Below are 25,284 nucleotides of genomic sequence, written 5' to 3' on the forward strand. Positions count from 1 at the left end.
ATAAATAAAGTTTTAAAAATACATAATGGACACGGGATAATGTGTTAGAAGTGCGGTTCAGGGCGTCTGGGTGGCCCAGTTGGTTAAGCGACTGCCTTCGGCTCAGGTCGTGATCCTGGAGTCCCGGGATCAAGCCCCGCATCGGGCTCCCTGCTCTGCAGGGAGTCTGCTTCTCCCTCTGCCCTCTTCCCTCTTCCCTCTCGTACTCTCTGTCTCTCATTCTCTCTCTCTCTCAAATAAATAAATAATAAAAATCTTTAAAAAAAAAAAAAAAAAGAAGTGCGGTTCAAAGCCTGATTTCTGACCAACTCCCACTTCCTTCCCTTCCCCCCATGGCTGTAGGCCTTGAACTAGAAACTGATCCTTATTTTCAAGTGTTTATTAGATTTTCTATAAAAACCTCTTGTGAAGATGGAAATTTAAAGGTCCTTTAGCCTCCACACATGTGGATTTTATGAAATGTGTCACACGGCCCGCACAAGTCCCCCTTGACCTCCCATTCCTCTCCCTGTCCTGGAAGGCAAAACCAAGGCTAGATCACACCCCATCTACCTTACCTCTGTTCAGGAACACCCAAACTTCTGCCAATACAGATATATACCTGAGTCCCCTCTTCCTACTAAAACATAAATAATTTTCACTATTAAAAGCTTAGTATTATTCCTAATAAAATTTCCATTCACTCGACAATTATTTCTTAATATACGCCACGTTCCAGGCCATAATTTAGCCACTATAAATGAGAGCAATAAAGTCAGTAGCCTTAGGGATCTTACATTTTAGTGGAAGAGGCCATAAATAAATAATAGATGACTAAATAACAGACTTCTGTAAGTGTTAAGGGTGATGACGAAAATTAAACCTATGTAGGGGAACAGAAGAAAGTAGGGGATGGTGGGCTGGCTGTTTCAAACGGCATGGTCTGGACAGTCTTCTTTGAGGATAGGACATTTGAGCAGACACACGGATGCCATGAAGATCCAGCCATACAACACTACAGTGGGTCCCGGCAGAAGAAAGAGCATTTCCTCAGGCAAGAAGCGATCTGGTGAGTCCAAGGAACAACAGAGAAGTTCAGTCAACTGCATCCCTGTGAGTGGGAGCAGGTGTGACAGAGGGAATGTCTGAGGGGTGGGCAGGCACCAGGCAATAAAAAGTTTTTATACCATTGACATGTTTGCATTTCTTCCTACCTATTACTGGAGGCCACCATGGGGTTTTGAACAGAGAGTGGTATGATTTGACGAATGTTCTTAAAGGACAGCTTGAGCCAGCTGGTGGAGAATGGCTTCTGGTAGAGCAGCATGGGAGCAGGAAGACCAGATGAGATACTATTGGAATAATCCAGAAAGGAGCATATGATGGTGTTGACTAAAGAGGTAGTGTTCAAGATTGTGAAACGTGGTCTGATTCAAGAGATATCTTACAAGTAAAAGCAAACAGGATGTATTGGTGAATTAGACGGAGCATAAAAGAGAAAGAAAAAGAATATGTATCTATTAGGTTGGGGGCCTGAGCCTTTGGCTGAATGGGGGTGCCCATTCCTAGGATGCGGGCAGATGGGGAGGGAAGATCAAGTTGGTTGCTGGAGGTGGGGGAAATGGGGCTGGGATCAAGAGCTTTGGCTGGAGGCACTGGGTTTGAAATGTCTGAGCCAAAAAAAAAAGAAAGAAAGAAAGAAAAGAAAGGCAAGAAAAGAAACATCTGAGCCATAAAAGCAGACAATGCGGATTAGCGCTAGGTATGTGGTCTGGAGCTCCAGCAGGAGAGACTAGTCAGGGCAGAGCAGAGGGCTGCAGCAAGAACATCTGTGGGTAACACAGCCTCATGGCACCACGTGGCAATGCGAGCAGGGATTCAGAGAAAGACAAGAGAGATTGTCCAGAAGCCACAATGAGTAGCAAGGAGAGTATCTATCTGACTTTCAGGGCTCATGATAAGCAGTACGCAGGAGAAAAACAGTCACTGTCAACATGACTCTGGGAATGGAAATAACTCAGGAAATAGTCACATTTCAAGTTTAAGCAAGAAAGAAAAAAAGAGAGAGTGAGAGCAAGAAAGGGAGAGAGAGAGAGAAAGAGGTCCTTCAGGAAAAAGACTGGCAACCTAGGGATTTTGCTGGTGACAGATCATGAAGCTCAGACAGTAGAAAGGTTTGGAGGATAGGAGAAGTCTTCAGTTCAGATCATTGGAGGTACAGGACCATATGGTCACAGTAAGAATCCAGACAGTGCATATGACCTGGGGCAGGCGGGGAGGGCTTTGACTTCTGAGGTGGGTGAAATCACTGAGAAGCGGGAACACGCGGGCCTGTCCTGATGGTCTCTTCGGAAAAAGAGGGTAGTGAGCTCTGAGTACAGTCCTACTCCACATCAGCCTCCTAAATAACTTATAATGGAGAGCTTGGGGGGGTCATCATGACTAGGAGAGGCACAGCTCTTACACCCCTATGGACTGCAGTGGCTAGTGTCACTGGGGGTGATAAGGTGCTCTAACCTGGCTTTTCGGTGGTCCTTTATATATGATGATTACTTAAGAGAACTCTTCCTTTAGCATTTCTTTCTCCAAGTCCATTCATTTCCGGGAGCTGTTACAACAAAGCCTGACAAACTGGATGGCTTAAAAAAACCAGAAATTTATTGTCTCACAGTTCAAGGGACCAGAAGTCTGAAATCAAGGTGTTGGCAGGCCCATGCTCCCTATGAAACCTGTAGGAGAGAATCCTTTCTTGCCTTTTCCTTCTGGTGGTTCACTGACCATCTTTGGCAGTCCTTGACTTACAACTGTGTAATTGCAACCTTTGCTTTCTTCACTACATGGCATTCTCCCTGTGTGTGCACCGTGTTTCTCTGTGGCCATCCTCTTACAAGGATGTCAGCTCTACTGAATCGGGGCTCACCTTTCTCCAGTGTAATCTCATCTTAACTTCATTAATTACCCCTGCAATGACCCTATTTCCAAATAAGATCACATTATGAGATACTGAATGTTAGGACTTCAACATAGCTTTTGTCTTGCTTTCTTCCTTCCTTTCTCTCTCTCTCCCTCTTTTTGTTCTCCTTTTGGAGGGGAGCACAACTCAACCCACAACACCAAAGTACTCCTCTTTCCAGTTTTTATGTATAATAACTGCACCAAATTAAAAGGAATTTGCATGTATTCTCTATCTTACTATCTTCCTCGTAGCTTCCGACTGGTTAGAATTATTTTGGATTGAGCTTTCCTGATGAGCACATTTGTCCAAAGATGATTTTTCTGAGTGTGAGTGCACTTTTCCACTCATCCACTCCATTATAGCCTGTCTGAAAGCCAGAGAAAATCAAGAAATTATTTTCACACAAACGTATCTTCCTTTGCCTACATGTGGCCAAGAAAGTTTTATCTGACGGCTGATTTCAGTTTTGTCATTTTCCATCAGTCTAGCAGTTGATGCTTTTTTCATTAAAAATTCTACTATTTAAAAAATAATCCCGCTGCAAGATCATTTCATATGTTCATTTTATAAGACAAATCTAAACCCCCAAAGCTTTCTGAGCCAAAGCATCTTACACCGAGAAGAGAACAAGTTGGCCAAATAGGCCCAAATAAGCCCAAATAACTCAACCACGTCAATCAGTGAGATTTGGGAAAGCCAGATAAGGAAAGAGGGAGACTTCTATCTATAACTTAAATTAATTTGAGCTCCATGGCATACAGTTGAAGTGTAAAGGTCTGTTTTTTGTGCTTCCATCGGTGATTGCTGTGATTAGTTTCTAATGCGAAGGCACACTGGTCTTACCCCAGACTTGAACAGAAAAAAAATTACCAAATGCAGAGAGACTTTCTTCTCAATTTTCACCATCACTGTTCAAGTCCTGAGCTGGCCTCTTAATGCATAGGAGATGTGAATGAATGGAAAGATTCCAATCAGAGGACATTAAAGCCAGAAGGACTTAACCCCCTCCTCCCCAAGCAATGGCATCCCTATTTCTATTTGTCAGCTGACTCCAGTGTAATTATGATGGAAAAATCAGTCTTCCAAGGAATAAAAGTCTACTAATCCTAAATCTACACATGAACTCCTGACCCCACTATTTGTTTCAGAGAACCGGCCTCTACAGAGCCTTCTGTATGGCTTTTTTTTTTTTTTTTTTTTGGTAGGAAATTCATCTTTAGAGCCATGAACTGTCAGAACTTGCTATGCAACAATCTTGTTATGAAAAATAAAGAAATACCTTTCTTCTCACTCCCTGTCAGAAATAAAACAGTGCAAGAAATTATTTGAACTGAAGAGGGTCCTAGGATCTAAACAGATGTGTAGAGAAACACACAAAAGTACAATTAGGGTTTGTGGAGAGGCATTCCTCTCTTTGCAGATCTTTCACAAGCAAGACCCAGTGTATCAATCAAAGTGAAGCTACATGGGTATTTAAACTACAACAGTTTATAATGAAAATTGCCAAATGTGTGAATATTATATATAAATATACATACATACATATGTGTGCATTTGTATATATATATGGAGAGAGAAAGAGTAATAGTTATACACCAAGCTTTATGTGCATTATTTCATTTTAACCCAAAATAACCCTTTGAGGTAGGTAATAACTGTCCTCTTTATACAGACCAATTAAAAACTTTTGCCCAACAGCTCATAGACACAATGCTTGAGTCAGGGTTAGCCAAATCCTGTCCCCCAGGCCGTTTTCTTTCTAGCATACCATTCTCGCTAGAATATGAGTTAGAAGGTCTTTGTTGGAAATCTTTGCCTCTATCAATCGTGCTCCCGTTAAACATTCCTATTTCCTCCTCCACCTTGGCGCACATGGGCAATTTGGAAATTGCATCCTAAATCCAACCAATTCTTAATTTCCTAAAAACACTACTGTTTGGCCATCTATATGATGTAAATTATATTGTTTATTTCTTATCAGTAATCTGTTATGCAGAGTGGAAAGCCATCAACCCTCTCCCAAGGAAGCAAAGTAACCTCAAATAATGCAAGGATAATGTTATATTCTACCCATCAGTGGAGACTTTGAACCTAAGAGAATAAATATGCTATTAACCCTAATCATAAATTTTTTCAAGATTCTCCCATCTTGAGAGATGTCAGTGGTCTTCTAGTAAAACTAAGAAGAAAGTTTATAGTCAAGGTCTCACCCACTCTGCCTCCCACCGCCGGATATTCAGATACACTGGCTTGTGGGATCCTCATAGAACTGTATTTCTACCTCAATTTGTTCAATATCCCAGTCCAGAGAAATACATGGTGACGTTTGAGGATTTGCTAACTCTCTGTGAGAGAGTCCAAGACTGCTGATCTCTGAAGCAAAAAGCTGGTGGGAGAACCTGGAATAGACTGATTCTGAACAAACTATGGAGATTCTAGGGATGTGTAATGAGAAGGAACGTCTAGAGTTCTTGTGTCTCCATGTCATAAAAGCTTAAAAACTCCCATATCCCATTCCTAAAATACTTCAAGAAGGGAGATTCTTACGCTCCAGAACAAGTAGGAAAAAAAACAAATTCACCTGGTTTCTAGAAGAATTACACCCTGGCAATGAGGCAAAGAAGGGATAGAATGAGAAAAGTCCTGTGGTACAAAAAAGAGAATCAGCTTCGAGTCACACAAAACTGGTTCCAAGTTCCAGGCTCAGCCACCATCTGACTGTGGGATCTGGGAAAATGCCTTACTTTTCTCAGTGCTTTGGTTTCCTGGTCTGTAAAATCAGAATAATAATTGCATCAACCTGGTGGAATTAAATAAGACTCTGTTCGCAGAGTGCTTAGCACGGAGCCTGATACAGTGAACAGTGCTGTCCCATATGGAATGAGAGGTGGAGCAGAAGGCTAAGAACTCAGGCTTCGGCGCGAGACACGACCAGCAGTGAGCGGCGAGCACGGTGATAAATGTTCGCTGACTGTCATGATACTGTCAGCACGCTGATTTTGCACTTAGTAGGAGAGGGTGGCCTGTCTTTCAGGCACAGGTTGCCCTACACTAGGGCTCACAGCCAAGTGGGGAAGCATGGGCTGGGTATCAGCACCACCTCACCCTTCCCAAAGGCGTCTTTGTGCAAGACTGATGATCACTACCCTCATTATCTGTAAAACCAGGTAGCTCAACTCCCTGGTCTCTGCAATCCTTTCAAACTCAAAAGAAACATTTCTGCAAGGCACCTATACTTGCAGGTGAGGAGCGTCGGAGGACCCGGGCCCAGCCTGTCCCTCTGTGCTCTTCACCAGGTTCCAGTGACAACTGGCATACTCCTTCTCCTTCTGCCCCAAGCCTGGTTGGGTTTTTCGTTTTCCCATTTTAGTTTTTGGCTCCTCAAAAGGCTGAGTGTGCTTCCAGGAGCCTCCCTCCACAACCCCATCTGTCCTTGCTCTTCTGAGCCACAGTCCACCGGCTGGATGGCTGGCAAGCCCCGGAGGTGAGCACACGGCGGTCGATCCTGGGAGGGGCAGCACAGTCGGAACAGCACACGCTTCCCGAGCGGCATTGCTATTCTGAACGAGTTAACGCATCAGCAACGAATCGATAGTTACAGCATGAGACAACCACGCCAGCAAACTCCACATGGGGAGAAGGAAGGATGGGCAGAGAGGTGCTCCGTATCTGGAAAATGCTGATGTCCCCGAGCTGCACCTGGGGTTGAACACCTCATCAGAGAGGAGCATTTCTTCAAAGGCTTAAGGACTGGGTCGGGAAGTGACCTGGCAGGAGGGAGGCACGCGTCATGGGTGCAGCTCTGAACTAACCGACAGATGATACAGCCCATCTGTGTCCCTGACAGAAAGACACCAGCGCAATTATGTGTGTTTGTAACTCCTCAGGAGCAACCTCACACAGCTGGGTGGCCCGGTCAGAAATGACAGTGAGCCGGGAACATGTCCAAGGGCAAGGACAACACAACACAACTCAGGGAAAGGGACAGGGAAGGGCAAGGAGGAGAAGACAGTGATCTCAGATTTCCTGCATCCATTCATGCACCAGGTCCTTTCTGAGCACCTTCTACTGGCCAGATAGATACTGGTGACACAGTGCTGCATGAGACCGAGAAGGTAGCCCTTCTCCAGAAAATTACAGCCCAGTTGGGAAAGACAGATCATAAACACATAATCAAATGTCTGAAATAGGAAAACTTGAGATACGGATGCCTGCTCTGAGGAAAAACAAATCCCAGATGGTATGTCAGTGTAATGTGTGTGGAGGTAGTAAGGGTCATTTTGGTTTGGGTGTTGGTAAAGGCTTCAGGGAGCGGGTTCCATCTGAGCTGAGGCCAAAATGATTAATAGCTGTCCGTGGAAAGACAGGGGTATTCCCAACAGTGAGGACCACAGGTAGAAAGCCCCTGTAGCAAGAATTCGTTTTCTATGTCTGTGAGGTGGAGAAAGGGCCAGGATGTCTATAGCAGAAAGACAGGCAGGATAGCCACTCAGACTTTGTTAGCAAAGACCATGCACCAAGTCATGTGCTGCGTATTGGGATACAAACATGAAGAAGGCATAGTTTCTGCCCTCAAGAGGCCCTGGACTGGCTGCAGAGACAAAGAGAGAATCCATCTGTCATAAAATGAAATGCTAAGTGTTTTACACGGTATGAATAAAGTGTGCCACAGCTTCCTATGTTTAGAAGGGCACTCCATGCATTTTCTCAAATATCAAAAACATTATTCTGTTCTATTCCATGGAGTTGCTATATCAAAATCCAACTTCAATCTTGTACATTTCTCAGATCTTTCCTTTCTTTTCTTAACTCATCCAAAAAAAAAAAGAAAAACCGACATTGTGCCGTGACAAAGCCTACAGTCTAGATAAGTGAGAGAAGGCACAGCTCAGCCTCTGATACTCACTTACCAGATGATCCCAATGAAATAATTCACTTTACTAGCTGTTGCCTTATTGGGGGAATCTATGATAGCATGAAGCACACTCATCAGAATTGCCAAGCTACAGGCCACACTTAGTGAAGGTCTCTGATTAGTGACATCCACACAGATGGGCACCTCAGGCTCTCCCACTCCTCACTCCTTCTTCACTATTCCTATAGAGGAGTCCAGTCGGAAAGCTCTTTTCTGACCCCACGTACACATACTGCCCATTCGCTAATGGGCACACTCTGCCTCATCTGTTGGTTACCTCATTGCCTGGCCTTTTGAGTTGGATTCAAGACCCCGGAGTGTGAAGTGTAAGCCTCATGTCTTTCCACACCCCAAAACCCAGCTCAGGGCCCATCTTGCAAGAACCACTCAGTAAGTCTTTGTTGGTTGACCACAGCTGTATTTTAAAATAAAACGATGGAGAAATGCAGTAAAGAGACAAATGACATATAGGCTGGGGGATGTTTATGTTTTGTTTCCATTCATTTTATCTGTTCAGGAAACATCTGGGAGCACACAGTGCTCATGACATTATACGGCACGATATCTGCTTTCCAAGCCCTAGCTGCCCCCCCAATGCACGAGGAGAAAGAACACAGAAAGTTCAGCGACATTGCAGGAGAAGGTCTAAGCCAGAATGCCTAGAGGAGACTCTAAGTACCAGCAAGGGATCAGAACACAGAATGCAGTGGGGAAAGTGTGGTGCACAAGATCACGGAGTAAGGGCCTGAGTGAGCGCTCCAGCTCTGCCCCTTGCTACGTGGGTGATGCTACCTAAATTCCCTGCTGTAGACCTCTGATTCCTCAGCTACTAAGTTGGGAAAATTAAGTGTATATCAAGAGTTGTTGTGAACATTAAATGTTACAATGTATACAAAATATTTAACACCCACAGTAACTGACAGATCACTGACAGTGCTATTCATTTTATTAACATTATTACGACTAGTGTCACATAATCTGGCTTCAAAGCTTCCTATCTGCGCAACCTTAATCAAATGATGTAAATTCTTCGTGCCTCAGTTTCCTCACCTGCAAAATGGGGATAGCACCTACCCCACAGGGTCTTTATTAGGGTTAAATGTTAATATTAGGAGGCTAGACGACAGGTGAGATACTATGTAAAACAAAATTCTACCTGACACAGAGCAAGCGCTCCCTAAACCTTAGTTAATGTTCTTATTACTGCACATTCTGTTCTACATAACCTCACCCTTTTAAAAAAAATATGCATACAGACCAGCAGCAGGAGGGCAGAAAGGGTGGGAGATTGCAAGTTGTTTGCGATTCCTTTCAGGCTGTCAAAGCCACCGTTGGGTGAAAGGTTTCTCAATACCTCCGCAAGGATCGTTAGCACTAATTGGATGAAATAAAACATTTTTAAAAGTTTCCTCACATTAGAATCTGCTGCTGAAGCATTCGTTCTATGGGGACTAGAAGAGATCTTCAAAAAATGAAACTGGTGAGAACAAAGCAGAATAACATGCAACCAGAGCAAAAAGTCCTCTGCTGGTTGAGAAGTAAAGTACAAGCGTGGCCCTAGGGCTCAGCCACCATGCTGTGGAGAGGGCGGCTCTCCAGGGCAGGGCAGAGGTGCCCTGGTTGTTTTCTGTGTAGCCTGGTCACATGCTGAACAAAAAAATGAAGAAAGGAAGGAAAGGAAAGAAGAAGGGATGGAGGAAGAGAGGAAGGGAAAGAGGGAAGAAAAAAAGAAACGATCCACATATAATACACAAAAAAGCAACAAAACAAAAAACAAAAACAAAAAATCCCAGAGCCCTGAGCCACTAGACAACTACAACCTAGAGTCAGGTTATGTGCAAATGTATCAATTTTTGTGTAAACGAAATACATTCTGAAATTCCTATTTGCTTCTTTGCACACAGAATTACACAGTACAGAGACTATGCTTGAGAGTTCAAGGCCTCGAACTCCACAAAAGTACACGCCAACATGGTGGACCTCGCTTGTTCTAGTGCATGAGAGCCTGAGAAGAATGCAGATCATCCTGCAGAGGCATGAGTTTCCTCTGTGCAAGTCGTCTGTGACACCTGCTGCCCAATTCACATCCTAAATCAGGCCATTGGCCAGTAGGTTGGTGTCAGTCATATCCTGGCCCCTCTAATCCCTGCTCTGTAGGGCTCCATCCACTGGAACGGTCTTCCTTCTGTATGTCAGTCAGACATTTAGTCCCAAGGGCTGGCACAGAATGGCAAAGAATGGCAGGAGTTGTTCTAGGAGGGCCTTTTTATGCAATGGCAGGGTTGGGTCTAGAGAGGAAGCCCCATCGTATTCCACTTCCTCCATCTACACCTAAACAAGACCAGAGCAGATGTGAAAATGCAAACAGACATTGGTGCCTGAAAGGGACAGGGACAGGGAAGCCCAGAGTGAGCAAGAAAGTCATGGAAGGAAAGATAAAGAAAGAGAAGCAGCCAGCACATGATAATGCAATTTTAAAGAGAAGCTGTTCCTAAGGAAGGCGCTTGCCCTGGCTCAGCATCTGCTGAATTCAGCTACCCTCCAGAGAGTCTCCGTTCTCATGAGCCTCGGGGGCTGCCCTCTGGGGCTGAAACCAGATCCTGGCTCATCCAACCCCCCATCATTGTTCCTAAGATGTGGGATCATTGTCTGTCAGAGCCCCTTTGCTCTTTCTTTTTCTCCAAATCTCCACAGAGCTGACTACTTTCCACCTTCTCCTTGAAACTACCATCCCATCTGTTCCTAAAATGTTCTACATGTGAGAATGACTCTTTCTTATCTCTTGGGGACTACTGCTTGCAGCTAAGGGTTAGGGACAAAGGGAACATCCAGAGAACACTAAATTCATCACTGTATTGTGTTAGGGTTTCATTTCTGTATCTCTCGTTAAGCAGTCTGAAATCACAGCATTTTTAGAGCTCTGTGAAATCCCCTTATAAAACAGATCTAGTAATTCTGGGGTGGGAGGCAGTTAGATATTTAACCTTTGTTCAAAATAGTCCCGAAAGGGCTTAGTGGAGAGGTGGGTTTCCTGAGCCAATGAGTAACTAGGAATTCACTGGGGCCATGGACATTAGCTCCACAAAGGCAGTGGAAGATGGGATGCTTTGCAGGCCCTGTGTGGGTCCTTAAATCACACACTTCCTTTGGCAATGTTCTGACAAGTCAGCCCCGTACTTCCAGGGCCCCCTCGTCAACATTTTCTGTCCCGTGGGTATTTCCTTAAGAGTACCATCCATAAACAATGCAATTTTAGCAGAACAGTCACCAGGGGCAAAACAATGGACACCAGCACCAATATTATCTTTCCAAGAACTTTCATATGTAAAGGATAGGAATATTGCCATGTTGCCTTGCAGTGGCCCAGTTTGGGAAACTTTATGTAAGAAGGCATATTAAATCAAAGAGGCAGAGAAATCATTCTTCTCATGAACCTTCTTAACTTCTACCTCATGCTCTTTCTAAAATTCTAGAGAGGAAGATTCCCCATTATAATCACTAATTTTCTGTTACCCTCTTATGAGGGGTGCAGTGTGTAGACACTGGAAATTGAGTTAACATGTCAGTAGACAGGGTAATCAGGGACACAGACTCATCCCACCTTACACAAGTCATAACCAAGATTCCACTTCTCCTCCTCAGTTTCTGTAACCTTTAGCCCCAGAAACCAATCAGGACCCAACTCAACACTGAAATCTGTCAGTTCAGTAGATGAGTTTTGCACATACTGCTTTAGTGGACAGCACCAAGAGAGAACAGGTAACCAGAGTAAATGATAATTTCCATGGACAAATCAGACGCATCTCCATGACTTCAATCTCAGAAAGCCATGTTTAGACAAGAAAAAGCATGTCCTTCCACCCACCGGCTCATGGCATGAAGGCACCCCAGAAAAGCCCAGACACAGGCAAGCCCAGGACAAAACAGCAGCTCTGCCGGAGTACAGGAGCCCACGGGCAACTCCCCATGGCATGGGCAGAGTGAAGGCATTCACATCAAGCCAGACTGGTCCTTTGGGACTCATTAACTTCAGAGATGACAGTTCACGCTGAGCCCCAGCCAGGTCCCCAGTCACCATGGCCACCAGGTTCGGGCACACACAGTGCCCAGGCCACTGTCCTCAATCTCGGTGGCTCCCTGCCTCAGCCGCCCCTCATGCTTACCAAGTCCTGAGCCAAGGAGGCCAGTTTTGGGGAAACAGCTCATCTCCCCAACCTCTGAGCGTTTCCCTAACACCACCACGTTCCCGGGGCAGAGCACTCAGCTCATCCGTGAATCCTGCAGCCCAAGGAACCAGCGACCTCCGTACCAGCTGTTCCAGTGCACACACCTGCACCCCTGCCCCTGCCCCCCCCAACCCATACACCTCATTGTCAATTCATAGAAGAAAGACAGCTCCCTACCTGAGGGTGGCGCTCTCCCCCTGCCGGACCGTCACGTTGTCCATGGCTTTGGGGAAGGTGGCATCTCCGCTGCGCACGGGCACTCCTGTGGGTACAAGGAACAGCAGCCTGAGAGACACGACCACGAGGCACTTCCAGGGCAGGAACAGGTACCCACAGACCCCCATCCTCGACAGCCACAACTTCCCAGAACTCCTGCAGCGGCGCGGCACACACCCCCCGGGCGAGCACAGGAAGTGGGTGGGGTGAGGGAGCGAGCTCAGGGACCCAGCAGTGAACTAGCGGCGACCGAGAGGCGCGGGAGGAGAAGAGCGCGCAGACTCCTCTAAGTCTAATATTCCTCCCCCAAATCCGGCCTCGGATAACCAATTTCCACGGAGGACAGCGAAGGGGGCTCCCTCGGTGCTGCTTCGGCCGAGGAAGATGGCCAAGAAAGGGGAAGCGCAAGGCAGGTGCAAAGGTGTGGGCACGTCTCAGGAGTCCCTTCTTCCCGTTAGCAGTTCTGACATGGCACTTTGGAGTGGAGTAAGCACTTTGGTACCAGAAGGGGACAGGGGGTGGGTCAGATCCGGCTCCCCAGAGGTGGTCTGCAATTCCTCAGTTCGAACAAGGGGGAATCCAACACTTTCTTTGTAAGTTTCGGAGGAAGGACTGCCGGCAGAAAAACAATCCGTAACAATAGCCAAATGGAAAGTAGAGCACGCAGAAGGCGGCTCCGCCGAGCTTCGTGCGAGCCGGACCCGGGGTTCCTACGGCAGCCTCTCGGTCAACTTCCTCTGAGCCGAAATGCGCGCTGCAGCCGCTGCGATCCGGCGGGTCTGGGCAGGGCCAGGCGCCGCGGCGGCGGCCGAGGCAGGAGCAGCCCGGCTGAGCGCACCGCGGCGGCCCTTCGCTCGCTCGCTCGCTCGCTGGGGAAGGCGAGGCGCAGCCGGCACCGGAGCCGCGCGGACGCCACGCTCAGCGGCCGCCCCCGGCCTCCGCGCCGCCTTCCTCCCGGGAGCAGCCCCGACGCGCGCGGGCCCCGACCGCCGGGGTTGTCATGGCAGCAGCTCCATCACTGACCGCCACTTTCTCCCGGGCCAGCGGCGAGCGAGCCGGCGGACTGCGCGCTCATCCCGGCGGGCGGGCGCGGGGCGCGGGGCGCGGGCGCCCACCTTAACCCCTGCCGCGCCGCGCCGCGGCAGTGCACCAGCCAAGGCGAGGAGTTTAACCATTTCCCCCCTTGAAGAGCTGTCACCTCCAAATTAAGAAGAAAGGCAAAGTTACCACACAATCTTAATAAGCCCAAGACATCTTAATAAGGGTCACAAACTAATTAACTAGGAAAGGAAAACCCTGCAGCATGCTTGTATGCACCTTTAAAATGATCAGATTCAATCCATTAGCATTTAGAGTAAATTTACAGTGTTGGAAGAATGCTTTAGAATAATCTAATTTTTATTCAATAGTCAACGCCCACCCTACCAGCACCCCGCCCACCCCAGGAAAGCTACTTTCAAACACCGGAGACTCAACACCACCATTCTAAACAGAGATCTTCCATATATAAAATAAATGCAAAATCACAGAAGCCCCTTAGTATGTGAAACTTCAAAATCGCATCAAAATTTTGGTCAAGTTCTGACACTAACTTACATTCTTTATTCTTGTATTATCGACGTTAAAAGATGCTAGCCCTGCAAAAGTGCTCACTCAGATGAATGAGTGTGAGCCACTTGCTTTATTTATACCGTGTACTCCCAAGTTCTCTGGGCTTCACAGCCTTGCAGAGCTGATTTCATCTTAAGAGGTGTGTTTTTCGAATTCTCGAAACCCAGGGAAAAACTGAATTTGCCTCATTTCCTGTCATTTCTCCTCTCTGGCTCCTGTGGGTCCCTGCATACCTACGTTTTAATTTCTCCCTTAAGTCCAGCTCAGACCGAATGTGCATTCCCCTTCCTGGGCCTGGCCCCTGAGCTGGGGAGAATCCCAGAACAGCCCAGCCCACACAGCAGTGCCAACACTAGAGTACTCTCTCCTCAAGGACTCCCAGATCTTAGCCCCCTACACTGACCCAGATTCTCCCTGGGGATAGAGAAGGGGCAACCAATGATGACTTGGTCTCTTCCTCCCTCAACTCTCTATCAGATCCAACCAGGAAGCTGGTTTTATTCAACACCTGTTAAATAACAGAAAAGCATTCTTCCCAAAGCCATCCAGCCAACACCAAAAAGATTGAATCATTCTAACTATAAGAGTCCTGGTGCCAGAGAAGTCCTTACACCTTGCAGATAATAACTACCACTTACACGTAGATGACACGTGTGTTAGAGATGAAACAAGCATTTCACCCTTCTACTCCCTCCTCTAACTACTTTAGATTGGTAGGGATGGAGGTAGGGTTTGCAGATGTGGGAGCCATACTCCAGGGTAACAAAGACAGACTGAGCAAACGTGTTTTTCCCTTTTAATAGTTGACCAGAAATCGATCAACCAGAAAAGTTGAGCAACTTTACACTGAAGCTCTCAATTAATCCATCATTAGGATCATTTTTCCTCATCTCTGGTGACTTCTCCTGAGATTAAATTCTCAGGGAAACCCATCTGCTACTTTTGGCCAGTGGGGACCATTTGATATATAACACCAAAAAAATCAATTGTCAACTTATGGCTGCAAGAAATGACTTTACTATCAGGAAAAAAAAAAAGCAAAAGCAAAAACAAAAAATGGCATCTAAAGAGAGCGAGAGAGTTTTGTTTATATTTTTGGGGAAAAAAAAAGAGAAAAACCTATTTTTGCACCAGTCCATTCTTGCAAGAACCCTAGTTTATGTCTATTTTACAATGGGAAACTTTGGAAATAGTAAGTAAAGAGTAAGATTGTGTTTGATGACTTATAGTCTGCTGAATTTGGGGTTCTTCTTTCCCTAAAGTCAAGGAGTTACCTCTAATCAACCATCTATCCATTTTACCTGTCCCTCATGCTCCCCCACCAACCCCTCTGTGTACACACATCCTCACCACATCAGCTGGAAATAATTACAGTGGTGGGGAAGGGAGAGGGATTCGTTCTGGGCTTTGGAGTCATTTCCCTACAGGCTTGGGAATGGCACGGATGATTCCTTTCATAATAAATTCTAGTCCTGGCTCTTGCATCTAATTCCCAGGTAGGTACAAATAAGCATTAGTTTTTTTGCATCTGGGAATGTGGATAATGACAACAACCGGCCTTCCCAAGGGACCTACATACATGATTAACTCTACAGGAAAACACTTAGAAATCCATTTAAGGTGGAAGATGCTTTATTAATACATTTTGTCTGCCACCACTTCATTATTATGACTGGGCAGGAAAATAATTCTTCATAGGGGCTCTTTAAGATGTTCAGTTTATACCAGTATGCATGTCATTGATCTAAGCCAGTCAAACCATCTTTGTCTCTGGCCGTGAAGGGAAAGTGCAGAGCTGCAGATCAGGCAGGAAACCCAGCAGAGCTCAGGTAAGCCTCAGGGTGCAGAGAGAAAAACCACTTACAACCTCCTACCTGCCCTCTGGGCCCAAAGACCCAAACTTTATTCAAAAATGGAAGTATGTTATACAAAAACAATGAATCATGGATCACTACATCAAAAACTAATGATGTAATATATGGTGATTAACATAATAATAATAAAAAAACTAATGATGTATGGTGACTAACATAACATAATAAAATAAAATTAGAAAAAACAAAAAAACAAAAATGGAAGTTTAGAAAGTGGTGAAAGACCGGAGATGTCTGTGCAATTAACAAGGCAGAATCCATTTCATTTGAACTCCTTGATGAAGTTGTTTGAATAGATGAAGATCAAAATCAAAATCATATGTCAACTCCCTGCCCATCCCCTAATCACTAAATATAACCAACGCTTAGTGGCTTGTCTTATATCCTGTCTCATGCTTCATAAAAACTGCTGGATTTATTTTATTTTTCCCAGCATATCCGAGTTAATGAAAAAGGGATGACAGTCGGAGCAATTTCATTATTTGTGTTCTTTATAGAAACAACTTCCTTTCTGCCTCCTGGAAAGCAGCATCCTAACAAGCCCCCACCTCCACCTTCTTCCCCTGTCTCCCTCTCCTTCCTCCCTTCCCTCCTGCATACACATATACTGTACACATAAATCAACTTGTCACATCTTGTCTCTGTGCTGACAGCTGTAATTGCTTCAGGTTATAAAAATATCTATAGGACAATGCCTTTCAAGCTCACAGACACACACATACACACACACACACACACACACACACTGAGCAAAAGAAAACAATCGTACTCCCTTTAATGATCCCTTGACTGCAAAGGAGGGGGAGGAGGGATCTTGCCATGCAGACCCTGGAGAGTGCAGGCAGGTGAGGAGACAGGGGTAGAGAGAGACTTTGGGCAGCAGTAGCATCTACAAGCTAAAGCAGGGTTGGAAAAGGGAAGAAATTCCCATTCAAAGGGAAATCAGCAGTTGTTTTTGTTTCACTCTGTTACCTACAGCAAGCCAGGGTTAGCTACTAAAGAGCCATGAATGTTCCACACACACAAAAGACCAAAAGAAGAGCACTAGCTTAAGAAATGCCACTTCTGCTTCTCCTTCTCTAAAAAGGCTAAAGGCCCCCCTCTCCTGGTGGAGATTCCAAATAGGAGCTCAGGCAGGAAGATGAGAAATGCAGGGCAGTTAGAGTGGCTTGGCATGGAGCAGACATTGAAAAGTTTAATCAGAAAGGGCAGTGTGGATCTGGATAAAGAGCTGCCTCTAGGGGCACAGGGATGGGCCGGACTCTGGAAAAATACATGCTATTCTTTTCCACCTATATGAATATAAGATCAAAATAAAATCATTGTTCATCTGGGCTAGAGTCCAACATGTTAGGATTTCAACAGATAGAGCAAAAGAGCAACTTGAAGAAGGGAAAGAAGCCTCCAAGGAGAAAAAAGGGGTCACGAATAGAGAGAAGAGAAGAGAAGAGCAGGAAGAAGTGGCAAAGGTTAGGCTATCTATGGACTTTGAAAGCCACACAACTTTCTAAGAGGTACATAAAGGGGAGAGATGGTCAGAAGAATAATCGTTAGGTAGACGGAAAAGTAAGGGAGAGCACAATGAACAATTAAGATCAAAGTGCCAGATGCACTTTGAAAAAGCAAAAGCCAGATGCCCAAACGGGAGCACCCCACAAGCCAGGGGTCTTTGGGGCAGAATCTTTCCTTACCTAGGTTTTGGGTCATAATAAGAATCACAGAATGATATGGTCAGAGGGGACCTTGGAAGATATTTCATATAACCCACTTATTTCGTAAGTGGGGAATTGAACCCAGGAGGGAAAGGTAGTTACTGTGGGGACATAAAGGTCATAACTGGTAAATCACAACTACAACTCAGGATGCCTGGCTCCTGTTCCAATAGAGCTTTCTGCTGCACATGTCAGGTAAGGACACTGCTTCAGAGCTAACGAATAAAATCTCTCCTTTGGCTGCTACATCTGTGGGCAAGAGAGAAAACTACTGAAGAAGTGATACTGTTACTGCTCAGAATACCCCTGGGTATCCAATTATTCAACTGTATTCAGTAAACATTGACAGGTAGATTTTGAGCTCTTCGGATACAGCAGGAATCTTGTTGGAGTTAGTGATACAAAAATGAAAGACATAGCCCCTGCCTTTGATTTGCTTATAGTCTAGTGCTGTTAGGTTTGGCAGTGGTCTTATTTTTATTTACATCCATGACTTTTGAAGTTATAATGAACTCAACCCCATGCTCCCTATAAGCCCTTGAGAACATTCTCAGTGCTAAGAAAAGCAAGCTGGAATATACCTCCCCCTTGGAATCTGTTTGACCCATTAGCTTGTGCAGATTTCCAGGCACTGACCATGGTTTCCCAAGCTTCATTTAAAGTGGCGTTAGGAGGGGAGGAGGTAGACTCAAAGATTTATAAACGTTAAGTGAGAAATTCATCTGTATGTCAAACAGGCGTTCAGTGCACGCTCAATGCCATCTGTGGACTAGGCAGTGCACTGAAGCTGTGGATGAGAGAGACAAAAACAAAATCAACACGGGCCTTCCCCTTGTAAAGCACACTGTCTAGCAGGGCAGACAGATATTAAAGAAATGATTTTACAAAACAGTACATCCAGCTATGATAAGGAGGAAATGAGAGAATGCATATGACAGAAGGTGCTCACGGAATCTGGAAGACGAGGAAACGTTTCCCCAAGAAATGACTTTAATCCCGGACTTCATTGTGTGGAGATGAAGGGGGCAGGTGGTGTGGGCAGGAATCTCCTTGCGGGCAGACAGGACAAAAGCCACACAACCCAAGACAGGAAGGAGCATGGGCAGAAGCTACCTTTCTTATTCTCAGGTTGTCCTCATTTAAACTAAGGACGGGTACATTTGAAGTACTCGGATTGAAAACCTCTAACTCTTCCAACACTCTGTGTTCATTCACTTACTGATGTTTTCAGTACAAATTTATCAATGAGGAATGACTGTGCTTGGGCTTTGGAATGGGACAGACCAGAAGTCAAACACTCATCATCTTCATCACTAGTTGTGTGACCTTGACTTTGGGGAAATAACCTCATCTGTGAAATAATGGTCATCGTGGTGCCTACCACAAAGCGGTGGTGTGAGGAGGAAATAAGACAGTAGATGTAAAGAGCTCAGCAAAGGCCTATCACACACACGGCGGGGGGGAAACTGCGGGCGCCACTGTGCCGGGACCAGCAGGGACAGAGGAGCGCTAGGGCCTGATCTTCAGAGAACCCAGGGACAGCCCACTGAGCACAGGCCTGTGAACACCACCAGCGTACAGATCCTGAGAGGTTTCATCACAAAACAGCAGACACTTCCTGCTGAGACATGGTCATAAAAGGGAAGTAGCTTAGCCTTCAAACCAGGACAGGAAGACGGTGCCCCTCCAGCTCCCACCAGAGTGTCTCAGCATCAGTGTTCTACAAAAGCACACAGGATATAAGCCTGTGAGAAAGAGCCTGTGCTTGAGAAACGGGATAGGGCTTGCTCTTCGTGTGGCAGCCTGGGAACTTGGATCTGTTGCGCTCCCACATATAACTGACACGTAGTGAAAGAAACCTGAACAAAAGATGAGACACCTCCATCCCATCATTAAGTGAACAATCCGCTCCTACTTCCTTCAGCTCCTTCCACTCCTTCCAGGAACCTTTATGCCCTTCTTTGCTCCTGTGTGCCTGATGGCTGAACTCAAAGCCTCCTCATGTCTAGATCTTAGACTCATCATTTGACAATAATAGCCTGTGCTTGCCTCATCTTTCCCAATTCCTATCGTAGAACCCCCCAGAACAGTGCTTCAGGATTAGCCTCATTACCTCTGTAGAAGGGAGCGAGGGGTCCATGCAGACATCCATCTACCTGCATAGACGGACACCAGTTCTGATGGTCATGAGAGGCAGCCACGCCAGAGTCGGGTTGGGACTTCTCATAGAGAAAGAGCCCTCTGAATGACAATCTCACCAGCCCCCAACTTGGAACTTAACACCCCAAGTTTACTGTCAGAGGAAACTGGCTTGCATCTACCCCTGAATTCTATTCTCCCAAAACAATTGCCTTTCACTCATTTCTCTCTTTAACCTTTCCTCTGCATTTTCTTTAGTGGTTTTACTCCTTGTTTGCCAGCCAAGAGCAGCAACAGAAGAGACAAAAATTTGCTCAGAAACATACAGTTTCAGTTGTACTTTTTACTGGAGGTGACATTATATAAGTATAATTTTGTAAACCAAAAGATCCGGGTTCTAGTCTCAACTCAGGCCATCATTAGGTCACCCTAATAGATAAGGTGCTTTTTTGAATTCTTAGTTTCTTTTTCTTAATTTTTAGTTGTCAAAAGAACCAGCATCTTCATGATATATGGGTCTTTGAGAAGATTTTATGCCTCCTAATGCATCTAAAGGGGCTAATGCCCTCTTAAAAGTTAACCCCTAGAGTAAGATGGTGGCTCCACGGTAGGGCCTGAGGGGTCCAGGGTATCACCGACCGCCTGCTGGCTGCATGTGGGTGCTCAAGTTGCTTCCGCTTTGCTTCTAAAGGAAGAATTTGGTTTAGGTGACTTCCAAGGGCCCTTCTCACTCTCACAGGCTATAGTTTTAATGCTTCTTGACACTATCCTCAAAAGCACTTTCTCCTTCATATTCACTTATCAGTCGTTCCTGTAGAGAAAAAGCCCTCCTCCTCATGTCCTTCCACTCTCTCCTGCACCAAGGTATGCACTTCACAATTCAGAGTGCTGTTTGAACAAAGCAATAAAAAGAGCTGCCCTGCATCTAAGGTAAGCTGATGGCAGAGCCAAGATGATTAAAAGTCTTCCAATAAAGGGTTTCTTTAAGGAAAAGAAAATCCCACAATGCAACCAGCAATGTTAATCTTCAATAAATACGCTGTTAATATTTAACTGGCATTTATTTAAACTTACAGTAACTGTCCTATTAAATCTAAATTAATTGCCCATTTGGGAATCTTCCCCTAAAGCCTAGCTGGGACATGGCTATCTAGATCATAGTCTATGCTAGGCATCCAGCCATAAAAGAGAATATTTAAGCCATCCTTTTAAGAATAAGACTATTAGAATATCATGGTTGGAAGAGTCTTAGAGGTCAACTCAACTAGTAAGTTTTATACCCTGTGTGTTTTAACTTTTGGGGGGCCTATTTTTCCCCATCTCTGCCTTAAGAGCTTGTGTGTTCCCTTTTTCTCTCTCCCTCTTCTTCTTTTTATTTCTAATTCCTCTCTCTCATTTTCTTTCCTTTCTGTTAGCAATTTTTTTTTTCCTCTTGGACCTCATGTATGAGATTCATTGTGCTGTGTTTTTGTCTCAATCTCTCCTGAGTTTCTTAGGATAACCGTTTAGGATACTTAGCAAATTCTACATACACGCATATATGTATGCAAATATACATATATAAATGTTATACGTACCTTATGTGTCACAAAGACCATTTTATAATAACAGCTGTATATAAAAGACTAAGAGCTGTGAAATAATCCCTGAGTCACACTGCTTTAGAAGGGGCAGTGAGAGTGTAATTGGGTAGAACTGATCTTTGCTATCCCTGAGATCAATCAATATTTTTTATTATACATGTGGTCCTGGCTGAACTTCTGGGATGTTATTTTGCTTCGATTGTAACACATTTACAGCACTGCTACATCACACACACACATGCACACACTCCCTCACTCACCGGTTTCAGCAAGTGCTTTTACTTGTACAACATGTGGATTAAAAAGAAACACCTAATCAGATGGCTTAGTGTTCAAGCTGAGTTAACTTTCCTCAAGGAGTGGGACGTGATGGAGATTAAAATAATTCACCCAAAGGTTTCTAAAGGTGTAGGTCCCTGAGTTCAATTTGTGAAGTGCTCACTGTTTGCCTTGCAGGTGCCTGGAGAGGAGGTGGTGGTGGGGAGAGGGATGGAGCCAGAGAAGGACATGGGTAAGTAGGGGAATATGGGGACATAGATGAGGAAAAGGTGGGCAGATTGGAAGCCATCCCACATATTTTTAAGAGGACTAAATACATTCTGAAGTATTTACTTGAGGAAGGCTTGCATTTGCACTGCCCACAGAAGCCATGCTTCTTTGGGTGTCTAACTCAGCTAATACACAAACCATCCCACTTCCTTTTTCCTTCTTTACTTCAGTTGCTGTCAAGTTAGTCTAAAGACACCACACCATCCGTATAGTGTCTTCAGTTAAAAAAAAATCCTCCACATTCAAAGCATCTTTATTCTATTTTATTTAGTCTTAGAAATTCAAGAAATAATTGAACACATTTCTGTAGGCTTCTGCATCATCCTGACTTTCACCTTATCTGCCCATCTTTATGCATTACCATTAGGAGTTTGAGAACTTTCACAAGGAAGCAATGAAGTCTACAGCGAGAACATCTCATTCCTCCTAACCTGACAGTGGATGTGGGCTTTCCCTCCTGGGAAGAAATGGTTTCCCTAAACCTTTTGTACACCTTCTTCCTCTGGTTTGCCAAAATCTCCCAAGGGGTGCTGCAGGTAGTGAAAAAGAGCAACTTGTGAGTGGTTTGGAGGAAGGGACTTAACTGGTGCCCAGGTAGCATTGAACCTGGGGGAAAAAGAATGGACAAATGTTTTGAGTGTACATGTGAATAAGGGATAGCACGTGAAAATAATTTACCTAAGTTTTCACAACAGTTTTGACAAGGTGTCAAGATCAAAGATGCCTTAAAAACAAAGTAGGTAATGAGGAGACGATCTTCTTTTTCAAAGGTGGAGAATTAGCTTAAAGCTAAGGCACAAATCAAGAAGAGATTGGCATGTTTCTATATGGAGAAGTATTAATTCTAGATTCCTTAATGTGATATCTTTATCAGTGAGGTCAAAGGGAATTCATAGAGAACTCGACCAACTTTGCAGAAGATATTAAGTTCCCTTAACTGATTAAATCTGCAGGTGACATGGATGAGCTGCAAACAATCCACAAAGTTATGTGAGTGTGCAGAGAAGTGGGCAAATGCAATACAACATATCTTAGGAGAAAACATCTGAAGTGTGCTTCTAAGGGGTGCCTGGGTGGCTCAGTCGCTTAAGTGACCAACTCCTAATTTCAGCTCAGGTCATGATCTCAGGGTTGTGAGCTGGAGCCCTACGTCAGGCTCTGACCTGAACTTGGGAGCCTGCTTAAGATTCTCTTTCTCCCTCTCCCTTTGCCCCTCAGCTCACCCTCTATAAATAAATAAATAAATAAATAAATAAATAAATAAATAAATAAATAAAGTGTACGTCTAAGATGCTGGACTCTGGGCAGTGGAATTAGGAACAGCCATCAGGAGTGGATGTTGGGGTAAATGGCTTTGGCTTGCAGGCTGAGCTCTTCAAATTGCTAGGTTCACCTTGGATGATTTTCTTACCTCTCAGAGCCTCAATTTCCTCCTCTATTAAATATGAATATCACCTACCTCATATCCTTGCTGTGAGGGTTAAATGAGATGGTATCTGGGAAACCTTGGCATGCAGTGGAGATGCCACAAACAGTGGCTAGTGATTATTCTTCTACAACCCAGAAAAAAACACGTTGGAAATAGTCATGGCCAATGACTCCCAAGCTATGATCCCTACAACACATTTTGGAGTATGATACTGTGGAATGTTGTCTGCAAATATCAGGGTATTTTGCCAAAACAAAACAAAAAAAAAGTTGAGTCACATATTTTATGAAAGCTATTAGAAGCATATTGAGAAAAATAGAAATGAAGAAAGAGATATCACCTTTACTTAAAATTACTGTGTGAAAATTCTTCAAATATTACTTCTAATAGCTATGACTGTAGCTCACAAATAACAGAGGAACCTCCCGTGCCCAATTTCTGAAGTCAGACATCAGGAGTCACTTCCAATCTCTTCTCCCTCACCGCTGCCCAGTCACATAAATCCAATCAATCCTTCTCTTGTGGCTTCTTCATCGAAATATCTTTCATATCTGGCCACCTCGCTCAAAGTAAGCTGCCCAGCGCCAGCCTAGGACATCCTCCCTCCTTATTGTCTTCTCTGGAATGGTGAGCCTCTCTCTTACATGGATTTCTTTCAGCTGCTCTTGTCAGATCTATTTCAAGCTAAAAATGGGAAATAAAGTTTTCCTGAAAATCTGACCATGTCACTCTGCTGATTCAATCTTCTGTGGCTCCATGCAGTAATTTGAGTAGAGCCCCACATCTTCTTTTTTTTTTTTTTAAGATTTTATTTATTTATTTATTTATTTGAGAGAAAGAAAGAGCACAAGTTGCGGGGAGGAGTGGAGGGAGAGGGACAAGCAGACTCTGCACTGAGGACAGAGCCCGACACAGGGCTTGATCCCAGGACCCTGAGATCAGGACCTGAGCCAAAATCAAGAGCCAGAGGCTTAACCAACTGAGCCACCCAGGTGCCCCAAAACCCCACATCTTTGATGTGGTTTCCGAGAACCTCATGACGTGGCTTCTGTTTTAACCTTTTTCTCCTTTATACAGTCACATCAGTCTTTATTTTAATTTGTTCTCATTTTGATCCCTCACAGGTTCCTCTTTCTCAACTCTGGGCTTTTGCACAGGATGCATTCCTGCCTAGGATACTGCCCCTGCATTTCCCTGGCTAAGTTCTATTCATCCTTGTAAGTTCTAACTTCTTCCAAAGACCTGACTTTAACTCTTCCATTTGAAGAGGGTAAATGCTCATTGCATCAGTAGTTGTAGCATTCACAATCCTTTTAATCATTTAAATGCTGTCTTTCCCTCTGTTATATTCCTGAGGCATGACACAATACTTGGCACTTAATAGGTTTCTTATAAGTATTTGGTGAAATTGACTAGTACAGCTGGGAAAAATTCAAAAATTAAAAAGATTTTCTGGCAGGGACTTCCACTGAACAAACAGTAAGAAGATGAAGGCATTTGGTATTCATGAAGTATAAAGATAGGATGGACATGACTTCATGACCAAACTCTAGCTAGAAATTAAAAAAAAACAAAGCACCCCAAGAAATTGAAAGCTGGAAGTTTAAAGATAACGACAAACATGTCTGTATAAAAGGTTATACAGGCAGAAATAGTATCTAAATAGGATAAGGGAAGGCTGGGATAAATTAATGGGTGACAGATGTATACGGGTTTATTAGGTTAGGGGTGTCTGATGTATATCTCTAACCTTTGAAGGAGGATTTCCATGCAAAACTGCCACTGTCCGAAACAGGTAACTAGGACATCTGAATTGATGTGACCTGGTGTGACCTTTCTAATGTCATGTTCCCTTCTACTCAGTGATTCTACTGTGCACATCGCTAGAGATAATGGAATCATGCTTGTCCTTTCCCCCCCTGCACACCTTACAGCACACCCATTCTAGCATATTTGTGTATACTCAGTAGGAGCATGTTTGAAATGCCGCAGGAAAATGTGTGTGTGGTTTGTGTGCAAAGTGAACCCTGAGCAGGGGAAAGCCTCCTTTGGGCAGAGTTCGTAGGACTGCCTTCTGCTCTTATCCTCCTCTCCG

General features: G+C 44.6%; 1 protein-coding gene across 1 annotated transcript in view; it reads right to left on the reverse strand.

Moving 5' to 3' along the window:
• The window catches only part of LOC145716028 (protein CEPU-1-like), a 759,467-nt gene that overhangs the window by 244,053 nt on the left and 490,130 nt on the right, over positions 1-25,284 (reverse strand). Inside the window, exon 2 of the mRNA XM_081797345.1 lies at positions 12,254-12,338. Within this exon, the coding sequence (XP_081653471.1) occupies positions 12,254-12,338 (85 nt within the window). The remainder of the gene's footprint in view (positions 1-12,253; positions 12,339-25,284) is intronic.

This window comes from Leptonychotes weddellii, chromosome 11 (assembly GCF_054177405.1).
Source record: "Leptonychotes weddellii isolate Sample4059 chromosome 11, ASM5417740v2, whole genome shotgun sequence".
Classification (NCBI taxonomy): Eukaryota; Metazoa; Chordata; class Mammalia; order Carnivora; family Phocidae; genus Leptonychotes; species Leptonychotes weddellii.